General features: G+C 43.7%; 1 protein-coding gene across 1 annotated transcript; it reads right to left on the bottom strand.

The window, feature by feature from the left end:
- Positions 1–203: 203 nt before the first annotated feature.
- Positions 204–19,131, bottom strand: ATP6V0A2 (ATPase H+ transporting V0 subunit a2). The gene is made up of 20 exons (XM_032229327.1): positions 18,864–19,131; positions 17,430–17,508; positions 16,852–16,949; positions 15,826–15,963; positions 15,545–15,645; positions 15,197–15,323; positions 15,030–15,112; positions 14,026–14,119; positions 12,349–12,561; positions 11,649–11,799; positions 10,469–10,608; positions 10,084–10,238; positions 9,185–9,272; positions 8,637–8,755; positions 7,444–7,654; positions 6,333–6,452; positions 4,857–4,976; positions 3,566–3,683; positions 2,297–2,468; positions 204–1,277 (listed from the first exon to the last, which is right to left on the bottom strand). Exons 1-20 carry the CDS (start codon positions 18,978–18,980, stop codon positions 1,178–1,180), a joined length of 2,544 nt encoding a protein of 847 aa, XP_032085218.1. The 5' UTR covers positions 18,981–19,131; the 3' UTR covers positions 204–1,177.
- Positions 19,132–20,318: the final 1,187 nt, after the last annotated feature.

The following is a 20,318-nucleotide window of genomic DNA, read 5'->3' as shown; positions in this document are numbered from 1 at the left end:
TTAATGCAGGCCGTTGCGGCAAAGGTGGTAGACCAGGAGTGTCAAACCTTGACAACTTTTAAGACTTATGGACTTCAATTCCTAGAATTCCTTAGCCAGCAAGGCTGGGTTTCAATTCCCAGTAGTACGGCTGGCTGGGGAATTCTGGGAATTGAAGTCCATAAGTCTTAAAACTGCCGAAGTTGGGACACCTGTGCTGTAGTAACCTGCCAGAGAGAAAAAAAATCTTCATTATCCCCGGAAGGTTGTCTATAATCCCAGGACGGTATAATTCTCCCAACAGTAGAAGCTCTGGTAGATTTATCAAGAGGTTTTGGAATAATTTCAGACAGTGATCGGAAGGAAACGCTCGTATTGATTCTTGTAAAATAGAAGAGTAGGAGAGAGAGAGAAAAGCAGAAGCCCAATGTTTCTATGTCCCTCTGTAAGTCTCAAATAGCTTTTCAATCTCTCTTCTATTCAGAATTGTAAAAAGGAGAGAGAGGAAAAAATAGAGCCCGGCATTTTTTATGAGCCTCAAACACCTCAATTTTTTTTTCCAATTTCTACTGAAAAACGTGCAAAAAAGTCACACCCTTTGTGCAAAGTTGAAAACCTAAACCTATCTTCGAAGTTTTGGGTTGAGAGAGAAAAAAAATCGTAAGTGGTTTTCCTAGAAATACAGAACAATATGCAATTTTATTCCTAGTGGCTGTCACCGAATTCCAGAAATATTAGTGATGAGGATGAGAGGAATTAATTAATCAGAGGAATGATCTCATGTGTCCCGATGACTGATTAATGCTCCCGCCTTGGAAAAAAGAAAAAAATTCAAAGGGGCTTCCTCCCAAGAAATTATACAAAGAAATACTCTTGAAAGATTTTGTTAGCGAAAATAAATCGTTCTTGAAAAACAGCTACAGCATGTTCAGAAGCAGCAATCAAATAGTTCTGGTCAGTTTCAAAAATTAACCTAAAGGTGCTTTACGAAAGGAAGAAAAATGCCTGCTTACAAGTGGTCCCACATTTGTATTGTCCAAATAAGAGGCACTGAGTCTTTATAAAAATTATTTGGCTGTATTTTAAGGCAAAAAATCAGTGAGGGTCTTTGCTTCAGGGAGCCGAACAAGGATGACGTCAGCATACATGATTATTTTCAAACCACGCCCGACCGATTTACTGCCGAGAACAGCCAGACTTATGCGATGTATCTATCCAAGTGTAAAGAAATGTCTTGGAAGGAAAAAGGAGTGAACTTGTAGCCGTCGCCTGTGTAAAACTTGTTCTGGAATTCCACCCTGAAATAAGAAGAATAAATAAATAAATAAAAATGAACATGCTTAAATGTGATCCCCGAGATATTTGGGCATCAAACGTTACTGTCAAGATTGTCATCATGTAGTAAAATGTACTTTTCTTTTCTTTTTTCTTTTCTTTTTAACTGACCAAGTTGAGATGGGCTGACGGTGACTTTCAAACCGAACATTTTCACTGTCCTGAAAAGAATGATTTCCAATTTCCCCCCCTGATAAAACTTCCATTTCATTGAACACCTAATTTTCTCAGTGCTGCCTAAGCCTGTGTGTATTAAGCCATACAGTTAACTCATGTAGTGTGGCTGTACTTTTATTACTGATCCTGGCATTGTTATTATTATTATTATTATGTTACTTTGCATGTACACTGAGAGTTTCTGTACCAGAGACAAAATTCATTGTGTGTCTAACTACCAGGGGCCAAATTTTGGTCGCCACAATGTAGAAAAGATGTGGAGACTCTAGAAAGAGTGCAGAGAAGAGGAACAAAGAGGATGAGGGGACTGGAGGCTAAAAGATATGAAGAACGGTTGCAGGAACTGGGGATGTCTAGTTTAATGAAAAGAAGGACCAGGGGAGACATGATAGCATCTTCCAATATCTCAGGGGCTGCCACAAAGAAGAGGGAGTCAAGCTATTTTTCAAAGCACCTGAGTGTAGAACAAGAAGCAATGGGTGGAAACTAATCAAGGCTAGAAGCAACTTAGAACTGAGGAGGAATTTCCTGACAGTGAGAACAATTAACCAGTGGAACAGCTTGCCTCCAGAAGTTGTGAACGCTCCAACACTGGAGGTTTTTAAGAAGAGATTGGACAGCAATTTGTCTGAAATGGCATAAGGTTTCCTGCCTAAACAGGGGGTTGGACTAGAAGACCTCCAAGGTCCTTTCCAACTCTGTTATTCTATTCTATTCTAAATGAAGAATTCAGTTCAATTCAACCTAAAGGTCTCAAAAACTTTGGACTAGAAACTTGTCTAGGAGGGTTAAAGAAGCCACTTACCAATGGAGCCGTACGGCGTGCAGGAACGCGGAGAGGCCCTCCATGACCAGGAGAATGAACACGGTGAGGACCATGAATAAGGCTGAAAGGGGGACCAGTAGTAAGATCCCGTAGGCTGCATCCATGTGAAGGCCAAGCTTCATGACCATTGCCCAAAGCACTTCTGATAACTCTACGGAGACAGGCAGAGACATATGCACGTCACTCAAAAGCCCACCTTGCTTCTTTACCGGATGTGCGAGACCCAATAAAAAGACTTTTAACCCTCTTGGCATTAATTAACCACTTGCTCGAGATAGGATGACAGTTTGTCGGGAATGGCACAGGGCTTCCCGCCTGAGCGGGGTGATGGTGGTGGTGGTGTTGGACTGGCTGGCCTCCCAGGTCCCTTCCAACCTTGTTATTCTGACATAACAATTAACCAGTTGTAAAGAACGTCTCTCTTTCCTGCTCTTCCGTATTTCCACCTTTAAAACACAATAGAGGCGGCCCCTGATCACCTGATCAAAATTTGAGCACCTGCAGTGTGCAATTACGACAGGTGTTATTTATGACAGAGGAAAACATGTTTGACATTAAGAAAGGGGTCTGTTGTGGCCAGACAGCGGAGATGGCAGCAGATTCGGAGAGTGAGGAGGGTTGGGGAGGGACCTGGGCCAGTCCTGGAGTCTGGGGAAGGCTCTGAGGAGGGCTCCGTGTCGGAGGCAGAGAGGGGGCCAGAGCCGTATGCCAGTTATCAGCTGCCTTCAGAGTCAGACATCCGTGAGGCAGAAGAACAGCTGGAGCCTGTTCCCAGTGTGCGCATGCGCAGAGTGGCCAGACGAAGCTAAAGAACAGGGGTCGACTTGGGAGTAAGGCCACAGGGGGACGATGAATGACCCCTCCCAGAGGAGATAAAAGAGGAGCAAAAGGGGAGTGGAGTTTGCAGGACACAATTAGTTTGCTTCATTGGTTCTTGACTCTCCGAGACTCCTGGCCAAGTTCTGCAGAGATCGGCCTGGCAGCTCTCCAAGCCAGATAAAGTCTGTGACCATAAATCCTCCCTTGAAAGACTTTGCTGGATGTGAATGAGCAGAATTCACAACCAATTAATAAAAGGGGTTTTTGTTGGGACCAGAAATTTGCTTCAGGCTCTCAGGAAGCCTCGGTCAGAACAGGGTCTCTCTCCATCTGTCCCATTTTAAAGGGCCAGGTGGCATTTGCAGCAAAACTCTGTGAGTCATTTATGGCTATTCTTGACTGATTGTTCAAATCCCGCGAGATACTTACGGGCGTGGGCTAAACTGAGCGCCCAGAGCCTCAGGTAGGAAGCGGTGTTGGAGACGCATCCCAAACAGTATTCAATGGACTGGATGGAGTGCTCCATCAACACAGTTGCAAAGCTAAACTAAAAAGAAACGGCGTGTTAAGTGGGACTGCAGCCCGGGTGCAAATTTAAAAACCTCCAACTTCCAACATTAGGCCTGTGATTTTGGGGAGATGAATCCCTTGGTAAGCAAGCAGCTGCAGATGAATACTGTATTTTTCGGAATATAAGAGGCACCTTTCCCTCCCCCCACCCAAAAGAGGGTGGAAATTTGGGTGGTTTTAGACTTAGAATGTAGCTTTTTGGAAGCCTTTTTGCAGCCCTAATGAGGTTCTAAGATCGAAGATTCTTCACTCATTAGCATTCTCATTCTCTCCCCACCAAAGGTTTCCTTCAGGCAAGCGCTGGGCTGGTTTGTTGATTCAGCTTTGTTACATTTTACCAGCTTTTAAGTGCTTTTGGCTGAATGCCCAGATGTAGTTAAGATGTTCCCCTGTTGCCGGGGAAAGAAAAAAAGTGGCAAAAAGTGTGGTTTTATTATATACTATTGTGTTTGCTTGCTTTTCTGGGACTAAAAATGAATACCTGGTAGGCAGGATTTTTTTTTTCCTATTTTCCTCCCCAAAAACTAAGGTACGTCTTATACTCCGGTGCGTCTTATATGCCGAAAAATACGGTACATGACGGTTTTCTTTCATTCCTTCACTTATTCACAGGTAGTCCAGTTTGTTTAGTGACAGTTAAAACGGCACTGAAAAATGTGACTTAGGACCATTTTTCAGTTAGTGACCTTTGCAGCACCCCATGGTCACATGATCAACACTCAGATGCTTGGCAACTGCTTCATATTTATGACGGTTGCACTGTCCTGGGGGGTCACGCAATCCCCTTTTGCAGCCATCTGACGAGCAAAGTCAAAAGGGAAGCCAGATTCACTTCTTCACAACCACGTTACTAACGTAACGGCGGCAGTGATTCACTTAACAACAGTGGTGAGAAAGGTCGTAAAATGAGGCAAAGCTCCCTTAACAACTGTCCCGCTTAACAACAGAAACATTGGGCTCAACCGCAGTTGTAAGTTGAAGACTACCTGTATTTAATTGCATTTATTTATTACAACAAATTTCGATTTGTTTTATGAAGTACACCAGCACAGGAATGCTATGTAGGTGTACTTCGTAAAACAAATCAAAATGACCCCTTTTAAAATATTTTAAAAAAGAACATGACACTGAAAAGACTTGTGATTCCCACCTCTTCCTTGTCTTCGGTCTTATGCCTGTTGTTCAAAGTGCTGGTTCCCTCTTCCATTTCACAAGTTGTCAAGAGAGAGATCTCTTCTTCGCTCTCCTTCCGTACCAAGCGATAACCTTTCTGGAGATAAAGGGGGGGGGGGGGAAGGTGTGTGGTTTTAGAGAATCCCTGCAGTGGATTCAGGGACTGGTTTACTCAAACATCTTTTAGCGAACAATTTTGAAACATGTCTCAATCCTGCCCTGAAAAAAAGTTGAGCAGCTCAACATCTTAAGGGCCACATCGAAACACAAGATTAAGTCACAACAAAACACACATGTGTCAAGGTAATAGCTGACCAGCTGCTGTAAGGCTGTAAACCAAGATGATGACATGAGGATGAGTCAGCAAGGTTACTGCCACTTTAAGAAGCTGTATATATAAGGGAGGCCATGTGATGGTCTCTCTCTCTCCTCCTGTTCTATCTCTGTTGTGGTTTCCCGTGTAGGGTAGAAGATTAATTGACAGCCTGGTATTTGCCTAACACAGGGATAGTCAACCTTTTTATACCTACCGCCCACTTTTGTATCTCTGTTAGTAGTAAAATTTTCTAACCGCCCACCGTTTCCACAGTAATGGTGATTTATAAAGTAGGGAAGTAACTTTACTTTATAAAATTTATAAAGCAGAGTTACAGCAAACCCCTACCGCCCACCACGAAAGCTGGAACGCCCACTAGTGGGCGGTAGGGACCAGGTTGATTACCACTGGCCTAACACGTGTATATATGCGTGACCCGACAAAAGGGCGAACGACAAAACCGTGCCCGACTAAACCACATCGCTAAAACCGCAACATCAACGCGGCGACAACAGCGCGGAGACAGAAGGGCGCTTTACAACAGCGCGTCAACAGAAAGCCGATTTAACTTAAGGTAAGGGTTAGGTTTAGGTTTAGGTTTAGGTTTAGGGTTAGCGTTACGTTTAGGGTTAGAGTTAGCGTTACGTTTAGGGTTAGGTTTAGGGTTAGGTTTAGTTTTACAGTGCGCTTCTGTCGCTGCGCTGTTGTCAGCGCGATTCAGCACCCATTCGTCGGAGCGCTTTAGAACATGCGGTTTTGTCACCGCAGTTTAGTCGTTCGCAGTTTAGTCGTTCGCGGTTTTGTCGTTCGCCCTTTTGTCGGTGAACCTATATATGTATATAGAAGACTTGTATATAAACCACTGTTTGAAAAACAAAACTTCTGTGTCCCTTATTTTGCTACTGGGTTATCTCAAAATAACAGTCACACTGTGCACACTGACAACCTGCTTCAGGGAATTGTAGCCAGGTGTTAAGCCTATGCAAAGCATCTTTCCCTTCAAATATAGTCTTCTTTTCTTCCCCTCTATCAATTAGATTGGAAGCTCTCTACGCTGATTGAGAGCACCTGGCACACTGCAGGATGCAAAAAAAAAAGGGGGGGGGGAAATATACAATTTACCTTCCTGATACTTACTCTGTAGGAGCCAAAGCTTTGTCTGCCATTGTTCAACCAGTACAAATAAAGCGGCTTCCCAAAAAACAGAACGAGGACAGAAAGCACAGCCACGACCAACAGGCATTTCTGAACGATCATCTGTTTCGAAAGAGAGGAAGCAAAATTACACGGCTGGTTTTTGAAGTGGGGGGTGGGTGGGTTAAAATTTAGGTTGGAAACTTGAAGCAAGAAAATGCCCTATGAAAAGTTCTCCGTTGAATAAGGATTCTAGATTATTGGCCTAAATACCAACCTTAGGGGTTTTTTAAAATCTATTTTTCCTATTTTAGCAGTTCTGACAAGGCTGCCGTGTTTTTAGTGGTTCACAAAAGCACTGGATCCTTTCTGCTTGTCTCAAAAAAATGTTATTGACACACCCGTGCCCCAAAGCAATCAACTAAGCCCTCCTATATAATCAATTTTCTGTTAAACCGTGTTAGGTTTCTAAGAAGCTAAGGCCAGCCACAGGGAGCAGGAAAATCTGCATTTTTAAACATTATACCTAACCTTGTCGCAATTCCCTAGATTTAAATGACTTCTAATAGGTAAGGTAAAGATTTCCCTTGCATATACGTGCTAGTTGTTCCCAACTCTAGGGGGCGGTGTTTCGAAACTGAAGAGCCAGCGCTGTCCGAAGACGCCTCCGTGGTCATGTGGCCGGCATGACTCAATGCCGAAGGCGCACGGAACGCTGTTCCCTTCCCACCAAAGGTGGCTCCTATTTTTCTACTTGCATTTTTCACCTGCTTTCAAACTGATAGGTTGGCAAAAGCTGGGACAAGTCACGGGAGCTCACTCCGTTACATGGCACTGGGGATTCGAACCGCCAACCCTTCTGATCGACAAGCTCAGCATCTTAGCCACTGAGCCGCCGCGTCCCCTTCTGACTTCTAATACAACTCTTCAATTATTAAGGGTGGATAAAAATCAGAGTCAAGTCTCCAACAGTTAAAGAGTTACTGGATTCTTCTTGCGACTGTTTTAATTTACTTCAATTTAAGGCGCATTTATTTCAACAGAAGGAGAAGGCTTTAAAAACGGAGCGAATTCAGATTTCATTTGTGGACCTTCGGTTCTAAGGATGACCCACCTGCCCTGAGAAGAGGATTTGGTTCTTGTTATCATGGAACAGAAACATGTTAATAAACTGGAGCAGGATACTGGGAGCAGAACTGGAATTTTCAGCGCCGTAAGCCAGCCATTTAAAGATGATCATGAACACCAGGTAGCCAAAAATGGACAGAAGGAACAGAAGTTGAGGAATGAACACCAAGTAAATATTGTACGTCTTCCTGAAATACCTGAAAGAAGAAGAAGGAGGAGGAGTGAGTGAGTTTATTTTTTGTTTTAATTATGCCTCTTAATTCAGGGTAGAATCAAGGCGACTGGATGGAGCTGAGCAATCACTGGCTGGAAGCCCTTCCTGATGCCATGTAGAGTTCACAGCAGATATTTTTTTTCTCTGTGCCCAAGGGAAGAAACATCTGCCGCTACCTAAGATTTGAATTCTCAACCTTCCCAGAGGGAGGCAAGCATCTTCACTGGGTCATCACACCGCTCTATTGTTGTTGTTTCTTACAAAAACCATTTCAATAATCAGTTTTGTAGAGTCTTCATAGAAAAATAAATTCCCCCCCCCCCTGAAGAAGGAAAATCTATGAATGTGCAGAAATGGATAGACTCTCTATGGAAATGAAGGAGAGGGAAGAAACCGAGTACTATCAAATCTGGAATAGATGGTATTCCTGGCTTGAGAGTAAATGTAAAACTTAAAAGTATAAAGGGCAAATGTGTAATAATATAGAGAGAGTATTTAAACAAGGATATAACTTAGGATACTGATATAGAGATATAATGTTTTGTAGATAGGATTGTTACGGAAAATATCTATACCGATATGGAAAAGCTGTTACATATATAAATTTATCTTTTGGGGTTTTGTTTTTTAAATGTTGGAAAATGTAATTTTTTTAAAAAGAAAAATAAATTAATTGCTTGCATAATTGAAGAGCACTGAGGTTGTCAACTCTCAGAAGTCTTATTCTATGACTGCCAGTGGTCCCAGTATGATCAGTGGTTGGGATTACTGGAAGTGATGGAAAAAGTAACTCAATGAATGGCACAAAAAGCCTTAAAGGAGGAAGCACTTCATCCAGAAAAAGAGAAAGAAAAGGACATTTACTTTATGAAATTGCATTTGTTATGAAATTTATTTGGTGCTCATCTCAGGTCAAAGGCATAGCAAAGGCCCCCACCGTTACGGCTCTTCCTGGCCATACTCACATGTAGTTAAAGCCCCCCAGGGCAATCCCAAAGACCATGTGCACCATTCCGATAATGATTGACATTTTCATTTTGAAGGAATTGAGGAAGGTGAGGCGGTTGCTTGCAAGGCTCCACATCTGGAATGAGAGAGAAACAGAAAGAGAAACTGAAGAAAAGATTCAGCCCAGAATAGACGCTAATCCTTGACTTACAACACTTCGCTTAGGGACTGTTTGACATTACAACGGCACTGATTCACGAGCATTTTTTATGCTGATGACTGTTGCAGCATCTCCGTGGTCACATGATTTTCATTCGGATGCTGACTCGCAACAGGCCCAGAGACAACTCAGAGCAGGTATGAACAGGCGGAGGGGAGGGCTGTAATTCTCTGGAGCCGCATCAAAGCCTTGTAAATCCCGTCAAGAATAAATACAAATACAATAGCGGAGTTGGAAGGGACCTTGGAGGTCTTCTAGTCCAACCCCCTGCCTAGGCAGGAAACCTTACGCCATTTCAAGAGGAAGTCCTTGACGGACAGCAGCGGCTCAAGGGAAATCACTCACCGGATCTATGCCGAAAGGATAAGGGCCGGTGAAGACGCCAGTCGCATTTGGATTCAGAGTCACAAACGGATTCGTCAAGTCTGCCTTGCTAGAACAATTTCAAAAACGAAAGGAAACACGCACAACAGAATTGGAGGTTGAGAAGAGACGTTCTGAGCACCCAAAATGTTATCCCCCCTTACGCAAACAGAGCCGGGGTGGGCAATTCTGGCAATTTTGCGACCTGCGGGATGCAGCTCCCCAAATTCCCCAGCCACCCATGCTGTCCCAGGAATTCTGGGAGTTGCAATCCAAAAGTCGTATAGTTGTCACCATTGTCCATACCAAGGAGAGACCGCCTTCTGCCAATTACCTCCCACAGACCCGTTAGATTGCACAGGGTTGGCCTCCTCCAGGTTCCGTCTACCAGCCAGTGCCATCTGGCTACTACCCGGGGGAGGGCCTTCTCTGTGGCAGCGCCGGCCCTTTGGAATGAACTCCCCGCAGAGATTCGGACCCTCACCCCTCTCCAGGCCTTCCGGAAAGCCGTCAAAACCTGGCTGTGCCGGCAGGCCTGGGGTTGATGAGATCCCTTCCCCTCTCGACTGTATGGCCGTATGACTCTTGTGTATTTTAATTATATGTATTGTGTTTGTATCCCCTTTCCCCTTTTGAGTTGTTCGCCGCCCTGAGTCCCTCCCGGAGAAGGGCGGCATACAAATAAATTAAATCTGAAATCTGAATCAATTCGGAGCTATTTCAGAAGACCTTAACTGAACTGACCACTTGGGAGCTGATGTCCGCAGCGAAGAATGAAGAGCCGGTGAGCAGACTGGCCCTTCAAACCACTCTGGAGAAAAGAGGAAGCTCAGAGATCGCCCAGAAGGGAAACCCGACACAGCTTCACAGCCACAACTTACCTCCAATCCATCCCAGGCATTTGGGAAACATGCCATCCCGAGCTGAACAGGGCCAAGGATTTGGAAAAACAGTCGTTGTAGATCAGGCCGGTGTAGATGGAGAACAATCCCATCAGCAAGATGATGTACCGTCCTTGGAAAATCATTTTCATGATCTGTGGAGAGGAGGAGGGAGGCGGAGAAATCTTAAAAGACGGGGATCTTCCTTACAGGAGAATCTATGCAGCTCAGGGGCTGAACTGGTGCTCTGGGCGTTTCGCGCCCCAACTAGGTAACGCCATCAGTGCTAGAAGGGTGTGGGGTTGGAGGAGGATAATTTTTTTTTTCCAAGCAGCAAATGAACCCGAAGAGCACCAGCCACACAAGAGTCCAGGTTTTTCCGTACCTCGTCTTGCGATCTCATAAGCTTGGGGTGCTTTTCATACAAAATCATGACGAGCGCGAAGAGGAACATCAGGAAGCCATGTCCGCAGTCTCCAAACATCACGGCGAACAAGAAAGGGAAGGTGATGATGGTGAACAGAGCTGTGGAATTCACAGGTGTTTAATCGTTGCACTTACAGGCTGCCCATCTCACTGTCAAGAGCAGGGGTCTCCAACCTTGGCAACTTTTAAGACTTGTGGACTTCAACTCCCAGAGTTCCTCAGCCAGCAAAGCTGGCTGAGGAACTCTAGGAGTTGAAGTCCACAAGTCTTAAAGTTGCCAAGGTTGGAGACCACTGGTCAAGAGAGAGTCCTTCCCCAATGTGCACGGCTGGCTGGGGAATTCTGGGAGATGGAGCCTGCAAGTCTTAAAAGTTACCAAGGTTGGACACCCTCTCCCCCCCCCCCCCCGCTGTACAACACCGTGATTCTTTCGCTAACACAAAACCCACTTGAGTTCACAAGGCCACAGGAAAGGGAAGACAGGTCAAGAGTGTACAGGTAGAACGAGCCCGGTTTAGAATTTGCACACCCAGTTCAGGATTTCCCAAAGAATATTCATGACTGGGAGAGACATGATAAACCAGGTCAGCCAATGAAGAGGCATAGCAACAAGGCCAGCCAATGGGAGCTGAGAGAGCTAGGGGCCAGGGCGTGGTTTAGCCTGCAACCCCTTCTGAGTCTGTGCAAAAGGAAACAGAAACTAATCTGGCCGAGGTGGCGCAGTGGTTAGGGTGCAGTACTGCAGGCCACTTCAGCTGACTGTTATCTGCAGTTCAGCGGTTCTAATCTCACCGGCTCAAGGTTGACTCAGCCTTCCATCCTTCCGAGGTGGGTAAAATGAGGACCCGGATTGTTGGGGGCAATATGCTGACTCTGTAAACCGCTTAGAGAGGGCTGAAAGCCCTATGAAGCGGTATATAAGTCTAACTGCTATTGCTATTGCTATTGTCTGCTCTGAACTCTGAGATTCTCTCCTGCGTGTGTTCTGCTTGTCACTTCCACCACGTTGGAAGACTCTGCTGTGGGTATTGTACATTTATTCATCTGTCCATATGTATATAAGGGAGTTAATGAATCCACTTGAATCATTTATGCTTTCTGGGTGTGATTTTTCTGCAACAAACTCTTGACAGACTCACCAGGATTAACTTCCCTGTAGTTGCCAATCCCGTAGACGTCAACAATGTCCTGGAATCCCGAGGTGAATTTGTTGGTCCGGATCAAAGTCGGAGGAGTTTCTTTGGTCGGAATGGTGTTCATGAAGGAAGGGACAGAAGCGCCACTCTCTCGCTGGTGGCAGAAGTAGACAAACCCATATTATTATGCGCGCGGTACCCAATTTAACGCTCTTCGTAGGATGGGTGAACCTGCCCCCCAAAAGAGCTGAAGCAGGGACGGTGTCAACCCTGAAGCTGTCCTGACTTGAGCCATCTTGACCACTTCCGTGTTGCCACATTGGAGCTGAGGGTCAGGGAAGGGGGGATTTGAGTTAGCTGAGATTTTTCTAGCCAAAACAAACTACTTTCTCTTGGGAACCAAGGACATTCTCACGCCTGGTCGGAAGAAGGCGGAATGAGCAACAGCACCACCACCACCCGTTGTCGGACTGCACGGTGATTGGGCCATGGGGCTGATTGTTTTAGAGAAAGTATACAATCTTTTACTTTTAGTAAGGTGAAAACCGCAGGAATTTTCAGAGCCGGTTTTCACCAGGTTCGTGCCAATATGGTATTTCCAAATAAAATCAATGTTTCGGGAATTCAGCTGCCTCGGAGTCCTGCTTGCAATGGATCTATGACTCGGAACCCTGTCGCGTGAAGCAGGGAAGGCTGGACTTACGGATCCTTCGTCCAGCGCGCGGCGCATGTTGGGGAGGTCTGCCATGGGGCACCAGACCTCTGCAATGAGGCATTTGTTGGTGACATCAAAGCTGCAGAGATTCAGCACGTGGTAAATAGCTTTCATCTTCTTCACCTGAACATCCCAGGTGTAGATTGATTCAGAAGCTTTGCACAGGACTTGCCGTAAATAGTCTTCGGTTTTGTGCAATACCTTTGGGGAGGGGTTTCAATTAAAAAAAACACATTTAGTAGAAAGGTAACATCCAAAAGGGAGCATTTCAAATAAACGAGTGGTATAATGAAATTTGGAGTATGACAACGAATGTTAAATTAACAACATTAAATTAAATTTTAAAAAGGGATTATTAAAGCAAATGAATGAATAATATTGAAATAATGAAATATGGGGGGATTTTATAAAATCAGTGTTGCTGGAAGGCAAAGGGAATAAACCAACTCAAGAATATATGTTGCTTTAGAGGATTGGAATATTATATATATATATTTAAAGTCACAACCCCTGGTATGCCCAAATATGGGAGGAAGTTCACTGCTTCCATTCTCTGTCCATCGGCTCGTCATAAGAGACCATCCAGACAGAAACCTTTAAATATATACTTTTCTCCCTGACTCAGCTGATGAGAGGAACTCTGTGGCTTAATGGTTAACACATCTGCCTAAGATGCAATACAGCACAGGTTCAAATCCCAATAAGGGTATGGCTAGCTGATGAGAGCTAAATAGCTTGAAATAGATCTATACTAGTCTCCCTTTATTTATCAGCACAAATACAACACACACACACACACACACACACACACACATACACACATATAAAGTCACAACCCCTGGTATGCCCAAATATGGGAGGAAGTTCACTGCTTCCATTCTCTGTCCATCGGCTCGTCATAAGAGACCATCCAGACAGAAACCTTTAAATATATTTCTCCCTGGCTTCAGCTGATAAGGAGGAGACCTGTGGCTTAATGGTTAACACATCTGCCTAAGATGCAATACAGCACAGGTCCCAATCCCAGTAAGGGTATGGCTAGCTGATGAGAGCTAAATAGCTTGAAATAGATCTATACTAGTCTCCCTTTATTTATTTATCAGCACAAATACAACACACACATATATTAGTTCTTATAGACAAAGAAATATAAGGGTAAAAAAAGGTCGGTGGGGGGGTGCACTATAATATTTGTTTTTTTCCCCTTTTTCTTCCTCTTCCTCTTCTTTTTGTATATACCATGTTTATATTATTTGTATTTTAAAAAATTAAAAAAAGAACATTTGCAGGGCAAAGTAGCTTTTAAAGTCATTTTTTTTAATTAGCTCTATTCTGGGGGATTTGCTTATTAGCTTCGCAGTGTTCAGTTGATAGCGGATCAAACAATCAGAAAGAAAAATATTTTCCTGCTGCAAGAAACAAAAAGTTTCTTAATGTTACACAGGCAAAAATAAGAGTCCCAAATTCAACCCTATGCCTGAATTATCTCCAGGACATTAAAAAGAAATCCTAGAAAGGGAACAAATCCACTTGGAGCATCATCTCACAGGCCGTGGGGGCGGAAGCTCAAAACGAATACGCTGCACAGCCACGTTGATTCCGTGAAACAACCCGCCTTCTGCTAAAAAACACAAAGCTGGATTGTGAGCACAACATTCAACTCACGATATGAAGATCCTGGATGCGGACTTGGAGCCCTTCCATCACTGCTCGTCGTTCCGCTGGAGTGCTGGGATAGGGGTAGACGTGACAGTGGTAGCTGCGACACAAAGAGAGTCATTGAAACAGCCAAACGAGCTATTCTTGCAAACATACGACCTCGCATCTTTAGGCTGCAGCTACCATTTTTACCATAAGTGTAGTCCTTGACTGGAGTGGTGCGGTGGCCTAGAGGGGGAACTCTCGCCTCACAATCAGGAGGCTGTGAGTTCAATCCTAGGTAGAGGCAGATATTTCTCCCTCTGGGCACACTGAGGATTTATCTGCTGAACAAAACTCTGCCCTGGCGACAGGGAAGGGCATCCGGCCAGTAAAACACTCTGCTAGCTCCAATCAGTTGCCCAGACTCCACCCCGCATGGGATTATGGGGTCGTTAAAAGATGATGATATGTAGTCCTTGACTAACAACCATTCATTTAGTGAGAGTTCAAATTTACCACGGCACTAACAAAAGTGACTTATGACCATTTTTTTTACACGACTACTGCAGCATCTCTGAAGTCGCATGATCAAAATTCGGAGGCTTGGCAAACTGGTTCATATTTACGACACTTGCCGTGTCCCATGGGTCACATGATTTTACGGCCTTCTGCCGAGCAAAATCAACCGAGAAGCCCGGCTCATATAACAACCACGTTACTAACAACTGCAAGGGTTCACTTAACAACGGTGGCAAGAAAGGAGGTAAAAAGAGGCAGATTTCACTTAATGTCTCTCTCACTTATCAACCAAAAGGTCGTAAGTCAAGGACTACCTTTATCGCCCAACAAACGTTTGGGTAAATCATGTTTAGGCTTCATCTTCACATGTCCACAGATTCCACCAAGGAGTTTTTTAAATGCATTTTGAACAACTTCCTTCCTGCCTGTAACTTTACTTTTCAGAGCACTGTCTTAAAAAATATGAAGTGGGGGGAAAAGTGGGGTGGAGAAAGTTGGTTTGTCCTTACCAGTCACATATTTTCTTCACCTTTTGGCCAATTTGTTCCCCCCAGTAGGATATTAAGAACACAAACCACTTGGTCAACTCTCCCTGCAAAACAAATCAGAATGGCTGTCGTCAGCTTTTGATTGACAGGGCTCAGCTGCCTTTTCTCAACCCAGCTGTCTTACTCACTGTATCAGGATCCTCCAAGCAGTCTTCCACCTCAGAGTAAGAAACAATTGTGTTTCCTCTGCACACCCGCCACAGCATTTTTTCAAACGCTTCCACTTTTGCTCGGTGAACTAAGCCAGATATAAATCTACATTGAAAGGGGGGGGGGGGGAAGCGCCATTTAAAATAATCTCGCCAGTACAGAGTCACAGTTATGCTTCATTGCTACACCACTGGATGCTTCAAAACAACCCAACTTTCTATGCAATTAATGAATTCATTGTCCCCGGCATTTGCTAAGGCTGCCTCTATAAAACAAGGTTAAATATGCTTTCCATGGCTATTCACCGACCCAGTTTGGTTACTTACCCGAGTTTAGCCTCCAGTCTGTGCATGCAGTTATACTCCACCAAAGGAACATGATCGAAAGATGGGAATTCTTCGAAAGTGCTCTGTATTGAGGACTCGAGCTAAAATAAAGACCGTGAAATTTTTACGTCAAAAGGGAAAACAGAGGGAAGCAGCAGGGGGGGCAGGGGAGACTGGAAACAAGGTATTTCTTGTTCATGATTGTTCTTGTTTATGACATCTGCTGTCCAGTCACTTGTTTAAGATACCTTACATATTTTTAAAGTCAGTAAAATAAGTACCTCAGTAGATCTTTGGGCAAAGGACTGCGTGACCTTCAGCAAGTGGGTGTATTCTATCAGCTCCAAAAGGTTTTTTCTCAACTTCTCCTTGTTTTTGGTCACTTCTCTCAATTCCACCTCCAGCTTCTGAAGTTGCTCCTACGACAGAGGGAAAAAAAAACACACACACACACACAAACATTCTCATTGGGGTGATTTCTAACAAGAAGTGTCATTCTTCCAAGCAGAAGCCATGGCAATTGCTGCAATTGAATGTGGAAATGTGCAGCTGTAAGAATCTTAAGAGTTGGCCCTTGAAATATCTAGTAGATTTTAAGAAGAGATTGGACAACCGTTTCTCTTAAATAAAATTGCTGTCTGAGTCCAAAAAACTGAAGTGGAAAATGAATATAAAGAGATTAAACCTGCTTATATTTATGGCAACTGGTTTGTTTTTGAAAATGCAAAGAATGGAATATTGAAAGAGGAAATAAATGGAAAGGAAATCTATCTGAAAGGGCAAGACATAGGAGAAAGAATTTATGGACTATGAAACCTTATCAGCAAAAACATTGATAACGCTGCTGACAATCAAAGATAAGCGGAACAAAGAAACAGAAAGAGGGCATCAAAATTATATGAGAGATCTTACAAGCAAGGAGCTGCTAAGAGAAGTCCATACAAAGCTGATCAAGAAGATGTTTAGAAGATTAATACCACAAATGGCAGAAGACATGAGACTGTTTTGTCAATGGAAAGATACAGGTTGATAGATGGAAGAGCCGAGGTGGCGCAGTGGTTAAATGCAGCACTGCAGGCTACTTCAGCTGACTGCAGTTCTGCAGTTTGGCTGTTCAAATCTCACCGGCTCAGGGTTGACTCAGCCTTCCATCCTTCTGAGGTGGGTAAAATGAGGACCCGGATTGTTGTTGGGGGCAATATGCTGACTCTGTAAACCGCTTAGAGAGGGCTGAAAGCCCTATGAAGCGGTTTATGTCTAACTGCTATTGCTATTGCTATGGAAGAGTATTATTTCTGCAAGTTTACCTGGATTTCCAACATCTGTTTAAGTGGAGGGGCAGAAGGGGTGATATTTCCTTCCGGAAGAGGGATGTCTGCTTTCTTTATTTCCTGTACTAGGTATCCTGGAAAAAATGAAAAATTATTTCATCAAGGTAAAGCAACTGGCTTTAAAAGACTGGGCTCTGGCACATTCCTTCTGCATCACAAAAGATAATACGCATATGTGAAGGCACTCTTAAAATCAATCCTCATCAGTTTTCCCCATTATATCATGAGAATTGAAGAAGCCCAGAATTTACATACTAATTCTCTGGATTTTAAAATCAAACCCCAAAAGGAAGAAACAGCCAGTGTGTGGTGCCCAAAAGATCACCAAACCTTCTGACCATCACAGTTTTAATCCTCTGAAATGTGTGAGGACATCCAATGCGGAAACCCAGCCAATATATCAAGGGGAATGCAATATTCTTTCAAGCTCAGTTTTAAATTGAGAAGGACTTCATTCCCTTTTCTGTTTGAAATAACCAATCTGTGATATATTTCAGGACGGGTAAAAATTTAGCTCAGAGGGTTGCCCGTCGTTCCGCATTCTCCAAACTTACCCAATATTCTCTCCATTTCTTCACACTTCTTCACTTCACCCACATATTTCCGCTGGAACAAACTTGTGTTGGAGTTGAGCTGAAAAGGCAAAACTTTTGTTTGTTTTTAACTATTCCCAATATAAACTTCTATTGTCTAAGAAGCATATTGAACTGAGACCATAGTCATTTCTGTTGGGCATCCTACCAGAAAAATACAACAAAAAAGACTATATCTTTGATTTTACACGTAATGACCGCAGTTAGGATTGTATTTGCGCAACTGTGGAAGAGCGTCAGACGAGAGAATTACTCATAAAATAATGGAATGTGCAGAAATACACAGACTAACACTTATTATCAAGGATAGAGAAGAAAATGGAATATTTTTTTGATGAGGGATGTATTTTATCAATGGCTAAAGAATAGAAACAGAAGTTAGGGAGGAGGAGACACAAGAAGAGAAAATGTTACCCGGGAGAGAAGTTTAGGATGATATTATGTATCAGTGTAATCATCTTTATATATAGTTGTATTATAAATGTTATGGTAATGAATATAACAACAAATATGTGGACTATGAAATTTCAAATAATTGTACCCAGTTCACACACTGTTTGATGGAGATGAAAAGTATTATCAATAAAATAAATAAAACATAAAAAAAAGAAACTTCTATTGTCTCAAGATTTTACAAGTTCAATTGTAAAAGCTGGTTCATGCCAATGCAATTAGTAAGCCATGGTTTATTTTAACCGGGCCAATGGTTGACAACGGGTGGGGCACATGGGAGACCCTCCTAGAGAAGTTGGGGGCTGCAAGGAAGCCCCCCCTGGCCCTCCCCACCCCGTCAGCCCAGCACTGGGGCTGCTTTGGCCTCCCTAGGGAAGCCATGAAAGGCATTTGGGGCATTTGGGGCCACTCCCTCCCTCTCTCTGCCTAGCCTACCTCATAGGGTTGTTGTGGGAATGGCATAGGGTCTCCTGCCCGAGCAGGAGGATGGACTAGATCAGTGTTTCTCAACCTTGGCCACTTGAAGATGTCTGGACTTCAACTCCCAGAATTCCCCAGCCAGCATTCGCTGGCTGGGGAATTCTGGGAGTTGAAGTCCAGACATCTTCAAGTGGCCAAGGTTGAGAAACACTGGACTAGATGACCCTCAAGGTCCCTTCCAACTCTTTCGTTATCCTGTTATTCTAAAACAGGAGTTAAGTCAGGGCCCTTAGTTCACCACCTGGGGTTTATTTACAGAAACAAAGGGCCGATCACCAGGAGGCGAGTTCGAGTCCCGCCTCAGCCCTGACAGGCAGCTTCTCTGCCAGACAGGCCGACCTCACAGGGTTGTTGTGAGGGGAAAAAAATCACAGTAATGAATTTAAGTGGGTTTTAAGTAAAGGAATCGATAGTGACAGGAATAAACGGGCGGCGCGGCCTCCCCTCCGCGGGGCCACTCACGTCTCTGAAGTGGGCCAGTCCGCGCTCGCCCAGGGCGCTGAGGCACTCGTAGGCCGAGCCGGCCTGCAGGAAGAGCTGCGCCAGGCACATGGCCTCGCTGCGGAAGAGGGAGCCCATGGCGGACGTCACCGGGGGCCTCGACGCCGCCACCTGGCCGCCCGTCGCCAGCCCGACTCGACGGCCATGGAGGAGGCCCAGGCGCCGAGGAAACCGGCGCTTTTCCCTCAGCGGAGGAGGCGAGAAGGGAGGGCGGGAGCGGCTTCCGGCTTGCCAATCCGGAGCTGCGCCATTGGGGGGGAAGAGACCGTTCAGTCTCTCTCTCTCTCTCGATGGTCAGAATGCCAACACAAGGGGAGGAGACACGCCGGAACGGAAGTGCTGGAGCAGAGCTGCAATAAACAAGGGAGAGATTGCTAAAAGAGGTGCAGCGCCCCCTGGATTCGCCTCGTTTATGACACTTTGCCGTTATTATTTGAACGCAAGTGTTCAACTTTGTGGAGTTAGAATAGAAATAGAAATAGAATAGAATAGAATAAGGAAAGAAGGAGGTAGAATAGAATAGAAATAAAATAGAATAGGAGTAGAGTAGAGTAGAGTAGAAATAATGTGAATGTATATCTATAATCTGTATGTAAGAGAACAAATGACAGTAAAAATATATAGCATAATATAGGTAAATAATATCTGGTCATAAGTAGCTAAGTTTAAATAAATAAAGAAATGTACATACAAATGGATAACGAATAAGGAGATTATGAATGAAAGACAGAAATGTATAGAAGGGAAAACAGTAACTGCAAAGAAACCGATTCGGAACTGCTGTATGATATACGATGGAACTTATTGTTCCTATGTTGTTTTTAATGTTATGTGTTTGTGTTTGTTTTTGTTGATGTGTTTATGTGTTTAAAATAAATAAAAAATAAAAAAAAGAAATAGAATAGAAATTATTTATTGGCCAAGTGTGATTGGACACACAAGGAATTTGTCTTTGGTGCAAATGCTCTCATTGTACATAAGGAGAATAAAATACATTCATCAAGAATCATAAGATACAACACTTAGTGATAGCCATAGGTTACTAATAAGCTATCAAATTGTACTAGGAAAGAAATAAAAACAATATAAATTTAAAGATACAAGCAACATGGTTATTATAGTCATAAGTGGGGAGAGATAGATACTAGGAAGGAAGAGAAGAATAATAGTAATACATTCTTAGTAAATTATTGACAGCGTTGTGGGAATTAGTGGTTAAGCAGAGTGATGGTATTTGGGGGAAAAAACTGTCATTGTGTCTAGTTCTGGGGTGCAGTGCCCTGTAACGTCATTTTGAGGGTAGAAGTTTTAAGTTTATTGTCATTGAACCTCCTACAACGAAACAAAATGCCATCTTTAAGTGTACTTACAGATTTCTGTAAGTCTTCTACAAAGACTTACAGATTTCAAGTCCCG

Source organism: Thamnophis elegans, chromosome 13 (genome assembly GCF_009769535.1).
Source record: "Thamnophis elegans isolate rThaEle1 chromosome 13, rThaEle1.pri, whole genome shotgun sequence".
In the NCBI taxonomy this organism is placed as follows: Eukaryota; Metazoa; Chordata; class Lepidosauria; order Squamata; family Colubridae; genus Thamnophis; species Thamnophis elegans.
This window is presented reverse-complemented; position numbering and strand designations above follow the sequence as displayed.

Excerpts from the sequence above, each read along its gene's own strand:
- ATP6V0A2 (XM_032229327.1), bottom strand. The coding sequence starts at position 18,980 with ATGGGCTCCCTCTTCCGCAGCGAGGCCATGTGCCTGGCGCAGCTCTTC. Across the intron at positions 14,120-15,029 it reads GTGAAGAAAATATGTGACTG|CTACCACTGTCACGTCTACC; the intron begins GTAAGGACAAAC and ends TTTGTGTCGCAG. Across the intron at positions 1,278-2,296 it reads CACGCCGTACGGCTCCATTG|GGTGGAATTCCAGAACAAGT; the intron begins GTAAGTGGCTTC and ends TTCTTATTTCAG.